Genomic DNA, 13,210 nt, shown 5'->3' with positions numbered 1-13,210 from the left:
ATTTTGAACTTTGAATTTCCTGCACCGCCCGCCCGCAACCCACCGCCATCTTGAATGACGTCATGTCAACACTCTGTCCACCCATTCCCGCCATTGTGTACGAGCATGCTAGCTCCATTGTGTTGGATTCTCACGGTTCAGTGGCCTCTTCTATACCTGGTAGTGTGGGGAAAGGGCCTGGTGGTGTGGGGGGAGAGCCTGGTGGTGTGCGGGGAGGGCCGGGAGGCAGTGGTGGTGATAAAAAGTGGCCGGGACATTCAAAGTCGGGAGGAAAGGCCAAGGCTAAAAGAGAGTATCGTGTTGGAGTGAAGAAACGGCAGTATAATAATGAAATGAAAAGGAAGATAGTTGAGCACATGGACAAGGGCGCAAAAAACAGTGAAATCTGCCGTATATTTAACTTCCCATCAACATTGCATCAAGTTGCATCTGAGGAGGCAGAGAGAGAGAGTGGTAGCGAGGCAGCAAGAGGTGGCGCCAATACATCTGGCGTGGCTAAATAAGCCCGCCACGCGCCTCGGATACTTACCCCCAACATCCATTAAACACCTCAACCTGGTCTCTGTGGTATGTTTCTCCTCATATAATGTGTACTGTACAGTTTTTATTGTTTGTATCTCACAATGCAATGTACAATAGTGATTTGATGTACTGTATTGCAAGTGAAAGTGAAAATCTGATGTTACTTTAGGATAACTGGGAACCAATTAGCCTTTTTGCCATAAAGACAATGCCCCAACTTTCGCTAATTCCACTTTCGCGCATTATTTTTGGACCCAATTAGGCGCGAAAATTGGTGCCCCACTGTATTTGGTTTTACTTGGGCAAATATATGTTTGGTTCATATACAGCATGGACTGTAGTCTCTTTTGTTAATTTGTATAATTGTAAATAGATTAGATGTATCTGTCTGTCTATAGACAGACACCTCAATCCCATTAGGGGTGGCCACAAACAAATCGCTTCCATGTTGCCCTGTCCCCCGCTATTTCACTGCCCTCCCCTCAGCTCACACACCCCTCTCTCATATACCTCTCCACTCCATCCCTCCATCTCATCCTCAGCCTCCCCCTCTTTCCCCCCCTCCACCTCACTCACATACGCTCTCCTCATTAGTCTCTTGCTCTCCATCCTCTCCATATGGCCAAACCACCTCAGTGTATTTCTCCTTACGCTTTCTATGACATCCACAGCCACACTACAATGCACCTTCGTTTCCTCATTTATCAGTCTGTCTCTCCATGTACCTCCACATGCATCTCTCAGATAACTCATTTCCACATCTCTCACTCTTGACATGTGTCCTTCCAACAAGGTCCAACTTTCACTTCCATATGTTAGAGTTGGTATCACAATACTGTACTGTCATGCAGTGACTTTTTTACTTCTATGCTCACTTCCCTATTTCTTACTACTGCTTTCAAAGAGCCAACAACCTTTTTCGTTGCTGCATGCTTTCATGCACTTCATCCCCCAAACTTCCATCCTTACTGTCACGCTGACCCACATCTTCGCTGCGCGATACGGGTATTTTTCTTTGATCACTCTGTGTAAATACACTTTTCATGGAAGATTGTTGGTTTTGGTGTCATTTTAAAGCTGAATAGTTGTTCTTTATTGTAGTACAGTATGTTCAGAATAGGAGAACAAAGAAAATAGAAAGTCAAAATGACGAGTTGAATTTAAGCCAAATCCAGAAATTTTATTCCTTGCCATAAAAAAATATTTGGCAAAAAAACTAATAAAGATACTAAAATCTGGTTTAAACCATGCAAAACTACAATGAATTACCTTAACAATGATGTATAGAGTATGGTTACTTGTGCATTTTATTGCATGGTAAAGCAAAAGGAAAATGGTGCACAATTTTTTATGAGCCAGCTGCATATTCACTTCGTGATCTTTTTCTTTGAATAATCAGTGTAAATTCACTTTTTATGGTAGGATGCTGGTTGTTGTGTTATTTTGATGCTGAATAGTTGTTCTTTATTGTAGTATGTTCACAAAAGGTAAACAAAGAAAATAAAGTCAGAATGACAAGTTGAAATTAGGAAAGAACAAAAATTTTCTGCCTTGCCATAGAAAAATATTTATTAAAAAAAAAAATAAAATGAAGACATATAAGTCTGGTTTAAACCATGCAAAACTACAAAACTACTGTCCGCCACGCACAGAGCAAGCATTCTCCGACACCATGCCTGAGTCTCTTTGTTATGACATGTAAACGTGATTTATGGCAAAAATTTACAAAAGTATCTTAAAATGACGCATAAATGCATCATCTGGATCTCTGAGGTTGGATTTGAAATGACGCAAAAATGTGTCATCAGAATCTCAAAGGTTTAAATGCACTAACATTTTCCGTTTCCTCATTATCCAACCTCACTGTATATTAAGTGACATCATTTCACTCAAAGACCATAATTTTACTCCCCCCTACATTCACCTTTAGATTCCGTTTCGTACACACTCTCCCAGACTGATTTACTAAGCCTTGGAAATTTCTCCAAATGTTCTGGAAGTCAGCCATCACAAGATTCTTTTGAGTTCACCAAGATATACTTTTGTTAGTTTCACTCACTGTGTACTTTCTGATAATTTCCACAACAGTGCAGAGTATATGTAGAACTTGGTTGATAAAAACTCACTGTAATGACTTTAAGCCTTTGAATCAGTTGATTTATTTTTTTGGTTCAGTTTTGCAACCTCTGAGGATTTTGTTAATCCTAGAGGAGACCTTTTGTAGTTAAGAGGTCAGTGAAAGTTATATCTACTGCCCTTAGCTCAGAAAGACTCTGCTAAACCATCTGAATGTAGCAAAATTGAAATAAGGATATGTAAGTGGATTGAAGAAGTAACAGCTTTACATAATAGACAGACATGTTTGGACAGTGTTTCTACAAATTTTAATCTGAGAGTGACCTGAGTTAGAGAGAGTAGGATGGGGCAGTAGCTATAGCTTGGAGTGATTAAAGATGTGTAGAGGAAGGAGTAGAGGGGAGATTAAAACAAGGAACATGTTGAACGTGAGCAAATATGAATACATTGAGAATAAAGAGTAGTGTATAACAGAATATGTAGTATATCAAATCTAGACATACTGGTTATAATGGTAGGGGAAAATTTTGATCCTAAAATGTACACTATATTCCCAACATATAAATATTTATTGTGAGACTTCAATTTCAAAGCTGTAAAAAAAAAATTTTTGTTGCATTTTAAGATACACATAGCAGTGAAATTTGGTTACATTTACAGCATACTTATTCTGAAAAAATGAAGGACTTTTTTTTTTTTTTTTTTTTTTTTTTTTTTTTGTGTGTGTGATTTTTTGTTTTGTCATGAAATACAGCAAACTTGTTTTGTATATAAAAATGAATTGCAATATTTGAAAGCCATGTAATGAATTACAGCAGAACTGTTACTGGTAATTATCTTCATCATCATCATCCAGCCAGACCTCCTTTCCCAACCCAAAGTGGGATGAAGTAGGGTCCAGAGAACTAGAAAAAAAGCTTTATATAATTTGATGCTGACCAAAGTTTGCCCATACGAATCATCCATACTTCCATTCACTCACCATCCAAACACCCAGAGTCCTGGCTGCACCTGATAGGTCAAAAAACATTCCGCATGTAGCTTCATACTCACTTATCAGCCAGAGTTAGTCCGATGATTTTCATGTTAAAAAGGGGTGCCCAACTCTGGTTATACACTCCTCCACTCAGAATTTATCCAGTCAGCTTGATCACTTGTCAGTTCCCTAGCTTCATTAGCTCCTATATTTCTTTTTCTCATGAACTTATTTACCATACAGTATCTACCCACTTTCTACCACATCTCCCACCTTCAGATTCACTCAGATATACCCTTTTCACCACTCTATTAATTCCCATTCTCTCCACCTGCCTGTACCATCTAAGCACACTCTCTTTAATTCTGGTTCTGGTGTTCACAGACTTTCCTCTGCATCTTTCATGAATCACATTACAGTATTCTCTTTCCTAACCTTTCACTGCATTCCACATACAGCCTACAACTGTCCCATCTCCACTGCTGTTAATCATGACTTTTCATTTTCATGCCACACCACAGCCTCACACCCATATGTTCGAGTAGGCACTAAACTCCTTCATGGAAGCCTCTTGTAGCCACCACACTCAGACCTCTGCTTCTTACCAAGGCCTTCATAGCACCAGCTACTTTCCTTACCTTTGCCACACTACTTTCCACTTCTTTTGCCACTTTACCTATCTTTTCTATTACTGCACCCAAGTACTTAAACTATTACACCAGTTTGTCTCTTTCCATTCACTATAACATCACACTTGGAACACCTCTCTCAACAACCATCACGTTACTTTTCTCTGCATGTACCTTCAAGGCACGGTGCTTGCATACATTTACGAAACTTTACACCAGTCTGCCAAGCTGTTGTACTCATATTTGTTTGCACAGCATCATCTTAATACATTAGTTTTCAGATAATCCATCCTTCACCATTTATTACAACTCCATTCCTCTCTCCATCACTCAAGTGTTTACCTCTCTCATAAGTACACCATCTATATATATACAGTATTGAACAACCATGGGGACACTGCACAACCATGTCTTACACCAACATTTACCTTGAACCATCCACTCAGATACCCACCTACCTGTATGCATGCTTCAGTACCTTCATAAAAGTTCTTAATGGCACTTAGCAGAGTACCATCTACACCATAAATACATTACAGTCCTTTTCACAAGCCTTCACTATGTCTCACTGCAAACACTTGATCCACAAATCCTCTACCACTCCTTAAGTCACCCAGTTCATCACTCACCTGGTATTTTGATGTACAGTATCTCTTGCCTTCTGTATGATATTTCTTCCGTATACCTTTCCTAAAACACTCAGGAACTTATTCCATAATAATTTTTGCACTCTATTCTCACCATTATTCATGGACAGTACAATCACAGCCTTTTTCCACTCTGCTGGTTCAGTTTCACTCATCCATACCTTCACACATATCTCAAACAGACACTTCATTCCCCTCTTTCCATGACACTTAACCATCTCAACATACACCTCATCAACTCCCACTAGTTTTCCATTCTTCAATCACTAGTTATGACCCTAGGGAAATCATGAACAAATAAGAAAAAATATATATAATTTTTCAGTTAGTCATATCAGTGTTTACGGTTAGTTATTCATTCTTAGTTTTCCCAATATTCACTTCATGTCCACAAACATCTTGCCAGCCACTCAGATTGGAAACAAACAAGGTCTTTCTGTCTATCTACTGCGAGGCACTTTATTCCGGTAAGGGGTGGCCACAAACAAATCGCCTCCATTTCGCCCTGTCCCCTGCCATTTCATTGCTCTTCCCCCAGCTCACACCCCCCTCTCTCATATATCTCTCCACTCCATCTCCCCACCTCATCCTTAGTCTCCCCCTTCCCCCTCCCCGTCCACCTCACACACACATTCTTCTTGTTAGTCTCTCACTCTCTGTCCTCTCCACACAGCCAAACCACCTCAGTGTATTTCTCCTTATGCTGTCTATCACATCCACATCAAACAAGGTAATAAGGTAATTATATGTTAAAGTTCAGTGAACTCTTAGCTTCCCACCATGCACATATATTGTATTATTTATAAAGGCTCCTTCATGATTGCATGCATCGACCTTGATCACCTGATGGCAGCTTTCCACACTGCTTAGTCTCTGGCAGCCTCCCCATTCAGTTCCTTATCCCTGAGGTCACACTTTATGACCTCATCCCAGGTCTTTTTCGGTTTGCCTCTTTCAACCCAACCTCCATTATTCACGCTTCTCACCTTCTGCACGCAGTTGTCATCCTCGATCCTCTCAACATGCGTAAACCATTTCAGTCTACCCCTCCTCATCACAACACTAGTACATTCCAGTCTCACCCTTTCTCTCAACTATTTAGTTGCAATCCTAGCCCCTCCAGGCCTCGTATTCAAGGACACACTACACACCCTTCTAATCATTGTCATTTCTGAACATTTGAGCCTATAAATATCCTTTCTTTACTGACCAGGTCTCGCTACCATAGTGCATTACACTCTAACACATTCATATACATATTGCTTTGTGGTAGGTGGGGGGGCTCCCACCATCCATTCACTCGATGTAGTGCTGCTCTTTGGTGTCTGTCCTTTCCTTTCCTCCATCCTTCTTTCCTTCCATCCTCTTCTGTCTTTCATTCCATCATTCTTCCCTCGTCCTTTTGCCTGCATGTGACTTTACTCTCCCTCTTCTTTCCTTGATTCTTTCTGCTTCCTTCCACCTGTGGATGACTCTACACTGAGTGACAGGCCAAATAGTTTCCTGTACACCAGGAAACAATTTACTATACTGGGTGTTAACCATGTAACCAAATTTTGACGCCTGGTGGTTTAGTGGGTAATTACGGCACTCCAGTCAGATTGAGCTGGTGAAGGTTTACATCCAAGGGGTGATTGGGGTTTATTGCTCATGTAATGCCACTCAGGGATGAATGAGGCTGTCACTCTCATCTTAAATGTTGGTACCAACTTGCGTATCCCCGGGCTCCAATGCTCCTTGTGGGGCAGTGTGGGATTGGATGATGAATTACATAGGGTAGGAGCGTTAGTATCCAATCAAAAAGTGCCATGTATTTATTTTGATCATATACTTCAGCTTGAACTAAGTGCAAAAGTAATTTTGTTTACCCCTCAAATCCTTCAACAGTCACTAAAGTTTATATCAAGAGCAATGCCAAATATCTGTGGAACATTATTTTGCATATACATATATATATGGTATGTGATTGGAGTTAATGGTAGTACCGCCAAGTTCAATCACTTGACTGCTAACTCCAACCACATTCCATTAAAAATCTAAATGCCTAAATTTAAGCCCTCTCCCTCTAGGATATTATTTTCCAACATAAATCCTTCAAAAAATTGTATTTATCTCTTGCCCTTAGAGGCCTAGTTACGAAATGAAGAGAAGCAAATTTTCTGGGGAAAAGAAACATATGATGAATGAGGATGCAAATAGTGTTTAATATACTTGCAATAATGATAATACAATATATAGGTAAGCTTAGCAGTTTTAACCTTGTTCCTCAGAATTAGTAGGCTAACCATGTTCCTGAAAATAAGTTGAATTGCATATGTTCTTGGGAATAACTTAAATAAGTGTTCGTATAAATAAGGAAACTAACCATGTTGCTAAGAATATGATAATCATGTTAGTTAGCCTGCCAGTAACCACATTTCTGAGAATAATTTGAACTATGGTAATCATGTTCATGAGAATATATAAAGTAAATGTGTTCCTACGAATAACAAAACTAATCATGTTCCTAAGAAAAAGTAACCATGTTAGTTAGCCTGCCTAGGCCTATGAAGCATAGTTTTTGGAAATTAAAATACAAAGTAAAACTACTTTCAAAGATCATTCTGGCATGAAACTTACTCCGCACTAGAGAAACATTATAGGCCTACAGGTATTACACTATTCCTAGACAACTCTTCCCAGCTGCTAGTACTCCATTTTCAACTTTAATCGTAGCAGTTCTACCCTGAATCACATCAGTTATACATTTATTTTGAATAACACAAACTTCATCTGGTGTCACTGGGAAAGAAAGGTCTTCAGAACTGCCCCAAACAAAGTGATCTTTCTTAGCTTCCAATTCCTTAAGAAAGTGTACTTCAAGGCCCTCTTCTTCTACTCTCTCTACCCTACCAAGACAGGCTTTATGTGTAACGGTCTTTCTACCTCTGGAAGTAGAGTTAATGACAGGTAGCTTCACTATGACCCACGATCCTTGCTCAGGTTGCTGTTGAAGATCTATAAACTGCATTGCATTTTCAGTGGACCTAGTTTCTACGCCAATTGAGTCATCATCACTGTCTTCCAGCGATACCATGCTGGCTTCTAGCGATTCATCACTGGAAGAATCTCCATTTTCCTTAGCTAGAGTGTTCATTGATGTTGAAGCAGTCAGAGGTTCAGACGTCTGAGCGAACTTGCCTTTCTTGGGAAGTTTGGAGTCCTTTTTGCATTTCTTGAGCTCTAAAGCTCGTTTTGCATTGCATTCCTCTTCCAGCAACTGGATTGTGGCTGATGAAGAAAGAGCAAAGGTCTTGTCTCTCATGGTTTTTTTGTACTTAGGACCTTGTGTTTTACATGGTGATGGGAACCACTTATAGTTTTTAAATGCAGGGCTGATAGTTGATCCTTGTTTGGGCCTGTTCTTCATGCTTGGTGATAGGAATGTCTCTTTTGATGGTATCCTGAAATAAACTTCAGCTTTTTTTTGTAAGAGAAACCTTTTTACTTTATCAGTCAGGGCCAAACCACATGTTGCTCAGCAGTGCATAGAAGGTTGAATGTTATTATATGGTACATAGAGTCCACACATTCTGCTTCTTGAAGTCCTTGCTGGACTAGAGATGCTTGGGGAGAATCAGTTTGTACACCAATATGCACATGAGTCAGAAAATCAGTCTGTGTCCCTTTCTCTACTATACCACCTTGATCAATTCCATCAAATAGTACTGTAGAGCAAGCCTTCATTGCTTCAGGTGTGATCTTTGAATAGTCAGGAGCCTCAGGATCAAATGGATGAAGTCCACATTTCCGGAAACCATTAACAATGTTTTCCTTCTTGCAAGCCTTCTTATACATAGAGAGAAAGACTGGAGCAAAGTAGTCTGGTTAAGTGTTTCATCAGGGTGATCCTCTTGCCAATCTGCAGCTGCTGTCCTCCAAGCCTTTTTCAAGGGACCAAACACTGAGACGTCAAGTGGTTGCATGAAGTGAGTTGAGTTTGGGGGCAACCCATACAATATTATTTGTAAGTCCTTGAGATCTTTAGCCAAGTGAACTTCATGAAACTGAGCGCACGATGGGTGGGGGGTGCGCAGGGGATGCGCAGTGTACAGGATGTCAGCGGTTTCTGTATAGGCCAACACACGTAACCCTCACTTGTTCATAATATATTAAAATTTTTGCAGAAATAGTGGTCTTAATAAATTTAACTCATTTACCATAGTTGTAATGCTGTGTTTTTAAGGCGACTTCTCGTCGTAAAAACACGAGCACTGGGACGGGGTCCTTTGGCTAGACCGGATGTAATGCACTGACAAAGTAACGGGGCATAAAAAGAGACAGTACACCGAATCACATCTATTGCTTAAATTCTATCCCTTACAGTGCTACATACACAATATTTGGTACACAATAACACAGAGATACAATAATACACTTATAATTGGATCCAATCTACTTTTGCACAGGGCACAGGGCAGTCAGGGATATGGGTTACTGTTATTGAGGAGAGATATCACTTCACTGCGATGGTCAATCGAGAACATTTGTCGTGTCACTGGTGGATAATAATAAACGGGGGAGTTTCACTTATATACTGTGATCGGGAGTCTGTGGGGGATATGATACTATAATAAAGGTAGGGTGCGTGTGGCGACATCCGACACCGTCACCTAGTCGCAGGGGAGCACTTCACTAGCCTTTCGGCTCACTCACACACCTACCTTCGACTCCACAGAAAACTTCCTGCTTCCTTTCTGAGAGGGGGAACTGAACTGTCTAATGTTCAAGCACGACTTACTCCGATATCACTGTTTAACATAACTTTTATTTGTCACTGCCACTGTGCATTGGATCACTGTCACTGTATTAGGGGTCACTGTCACTATCACTGTTCTACCCGTGTTTCTTGGGTAGTTGGGTCACTAGTACTTACTGTCAGGGAGGCTCCCTTGTTTAGGGCCTCGACCTGAGGGGCGGCTCCTTCCTAGGGCCGCGCTGGTGGGGTGCAGGGAGGCCTCGTAGTCTGGGGGCCTCGACCTGATCGGGAGCCCTCGGGACTAGGACCGAACAGGCGGAGGATTCAGGCCTGCTTCTTCTTCTGCCGGGGCGTGAGAGAGCCTAGATCGCCGTCGTCGGGGACCGTGGTGGGAGGCCTGGGCGTCCGGGGTCTGCAGGTACTCAGGGGGAGAGGCGCCATCAGGGCTGGGCTGCGGCAGCGACTCCTGTAGGGCTCCAACAGTGCTAAGGAGCGTCCGGGTGTGGGCGGTAACTCCGCAATCGGGCCTTACCACCACTCTAACGCCTCCGCTTGGCCAAGAAGCCTGGATGGCGACGAAGGGCTCCCCGGAGGGAAAGAGGCTTGAGGGAGACACGCTCTTCGTGGTTCCCTGAGTGTGTTCATTGGGCTGAGGTGGGGCTCCACTTCCCCTAGTATGGACTTTGGCTGGTGCCGTGAACTTGTCCGGCGTGCGAGGGACACCAGTAGGGTGATCGGGGTCGCCCTTTCGCTGAGGCAAGCGGCCGTCAGCGTGGTGTTCCTCCCGCAGTAGGGAACAAGCCGGAGTGAGGGGCACGAGGGCCGCACTCTCTCCAATATGGACAGATCCTACCGTCAGGGAATTCTCCACCCTGGTACGTGCCCCAGTCGTAACTGAGTGTCTGCCCGTACGGGAATCGACTAACGGAGAAACGAGATCACCCGTCTGCTCCGGCAAGAGGCCGGCCCCGAGTCGCCGCTTCCGTAATTGGGTAGCGCTACACGTACGGTAGCAGGGTCTCTCTACCCTGGACCGTATTCTGGCCGTAGCCAAAGTACAACTGGAGAGGGATGCACACAGGCAACTCTCTCTCCTCAGCGTGTTAAGGCCGGAGCCTGGGGTCACCTTCCCCTTTACACACTTTGTCAGGCCGTAGCCTGTGTCTATTTCTCTTTTAAGGCCGTAGCCTTGGGCCTCTTCCTGCCCTTGGGCCTCTTCCTGCCCTAGAGGGTGTAGCAAGACCGTCAAGACGGTGTTACTTGGGACTGACCTCTTTTCAGTCCCACCCCTGGTCTGACGGTCACTACCCCGCCCGCACAGTAGTTCAGTTTGCCTGAACGCCTGGGGTTGGGGCATTTGTGGGGAATAGGGGCTCAGGGTCGGGATGCCCCGATGACCCTCTTGCCCGGGATCACTAACCTCACCGGTGTGTCCTCCCGGGGTGGTGGTGGGGTGGCGGCTCGGTGGTGGTGTGGGAGGTCCTGCGGCGGGAGGTCCTGCGGCGGGCACGGCGGGCATTTTAATAGTCATCACCTTATCTATCGCTGTGGTCAACTGATTGACCAGTGTGGTCGACTGATTGACCAGTGTGGTCGACTGATTGACCAGTGTGGTCGACTGATTGACCACTATGGTCGACTGATTGACCACTATGGTCGACTGATTGACCACTATGGTCGACTGATTGACCACTGTGGTCGATTGATTGACCACTGTGGTCGACTGATTGACCACTATGGTCGACTGATTGACCACTGTGGTCGACTGATTGACCACTATGGTCGATTGGTTGACCACTGTGGTCGACTGATTGACCACTATGGTCGACTGATTGACCACTGTGGTCGACTGATTGACCACTGTGGTCGACTGATTGACCACTGTGGTCGACTGATTGACCACTATGGTCGACTGATTGACCACTGTGGTCGACTGATTGACCACTATGGTTGACTGATTGACCACTATGGTCGATTGGTTGACCACTGTGGTCGATCACTGATCGGATACTAACACAGCACAGTATATAAGAAAGTGTAGACACCAGGAAAATTATGAACCCAGTAACACATGTAAGCTTAAAAATGATGTCATGTCGCATGAATTCAATCATTTTGGAAGAATAATATTTTGTGATCGAATTCTAACACAAAGAGGATTTTGGGTTTAGTATCCGATCACCTGTCCTTGCTAGGACAGTGTGCAATTTAAACAAGTATTTCGATTATCCTAGTGTTATTCGAACATTCCACAACAACATGATATCATAAAATTAAACAGAAAATGTAAGGAAATATAATTTTAGAATTTATGAAAAATGTACTACTCTTACAGACTTCGATAAGAATCGGGAGAAAATAGACAACATCTTGTCTTTTGAGTATGGTAGAAGCTAAACTATTTATCCCATTTACTTCATTTTTTCACATAACATTTAGCTTTCATTCCTCTACACTTTGGTGGTCTACCAGACAACATATCTTTGTAGTTTTTCTAGTAGCAGTTTTTATTCAAGAAAAATTGAAAGTGATCGGACACTAACACAGTGATCGGATACTAACGCTCCTACCCTATATGCAGTATATATATATATATATATATATATATATATATATATATATTTACATATACAGTATATATATTTACATATATGGAGTATATATATATATATATATATATATATATATCCATCCATCCATCCATCCATCCATCCATCCATCATCTAATCCTAAATTGCCCCATGAGGAGCGTAGGAGCCCGGGGCTATGTATGTATATATATATATATATAGATATATATATATATATATATATATATATATATATATATATATATATATATATATATATATATATATATATATATATATATATATATATATATATATATATACATACACACACACACACACACACACACACACAGTAAGACCTCACCATAACGGACTAATTGGGGCCCAAACCATTCCGAAAAATGCAAAATTCCGATAAAAGCGTCATCCGGACTTCTCCCTGCCAACTCGGACTTTTTCTGATATATCAGACATTAATCCGGATCGTAGGAATGGCTTTTAAACTGTTTTGACTACCATTGTGGTACTGTACTCTGTTATAACTTCACTACATTAATCAAATGGTATAATATATGTATAATAATATTGTACAGTACACTGATAAACATGTCTTTTATTTACCTTTATTTTGGTGAACATAGCTGAAGTGGTCAGGCATTCCGGACTGCTTCTGGCTTTATCGGACTTTTTCCGAAATACAGTACAGGGTATGGGAATTTAGTCTGGTAGCTCCTCGAGTCCAATGAAAGCGAAATCCAGTCTATTGAAGTCCGTTTTATCATGTTGTTTAAGGACAAGAGCTCCCGGATGGGAGTAGGTACCAACAACAACAAGCCATGTGCAAGGCAATGCTATGTTGTCGGTGGCCATCTTGCGACTGTCCTGCCAGCAGCCAGCCCTCTACAGCCAAATGTTGCTCTTTCAGCCTGTACCTTCCACATGTGGACATGCATTTCACTGCAATTTGGTTGTATATACAGTAATCCCTCCAATATCCGACGTAATAGGGCCATAGGCAGGTCTGGATAGTGGTCCTGTCCGGATATTGG

At 42.2% G+C, this 13,210-nt stretch overlaps 2 protein-coding genes across 2 annotated transcripts in view; one reads left to right on the top strand and one right to left on the bottom strand.

Moving 5' to 3' along the window:
- LOC145415581 (guanine deaminase-like) overlaps positions 1–13,210 on the bottom strand; it is an 89,350-nt gene that overhangs the window by 8,564 nt on the left and 67,576 nt on the right. The window contains exon 11 of the mRNA XM_080284802.1: positions 7,776–8,293. Within this exon, the coding sequence (XP_080140928.1) occupies positions 7,776–8,293 (518 nt within the window). The remainder of the gene's footprint in view (positions 1–7,775; positions 8,294–13,210) is intronic.
- Positions 1–13,210, top strand: part of Ufsp1 (UFM1 specific peptidase 1) — a 112,321-nt gene that overhangs the window by 71,823 nt on the left and 27,288 nt on the right. The window lies entirely within an intron of this gene.

Source organism: Coenobita brevimanus, chromosome 103, assembly GCF_032717465.1.
Source record: "Coenobita brevimanus isolate Jiangsu-jjx chromosome 103, ASM3271746v2, whole genome shotgun sequence".
Lineage (NCBI taxonomy): Eukaryota > Metazoa > Arthropoda > Malacostraca > Decapoda > Coenobitidae > Coenobita > Coenobita brevimanus.
The sequence above is the reverse complement of the archived record's forward strand: the minus strand, read 5'-3'. Positions and strand labels throughout refer to the sequence as shown.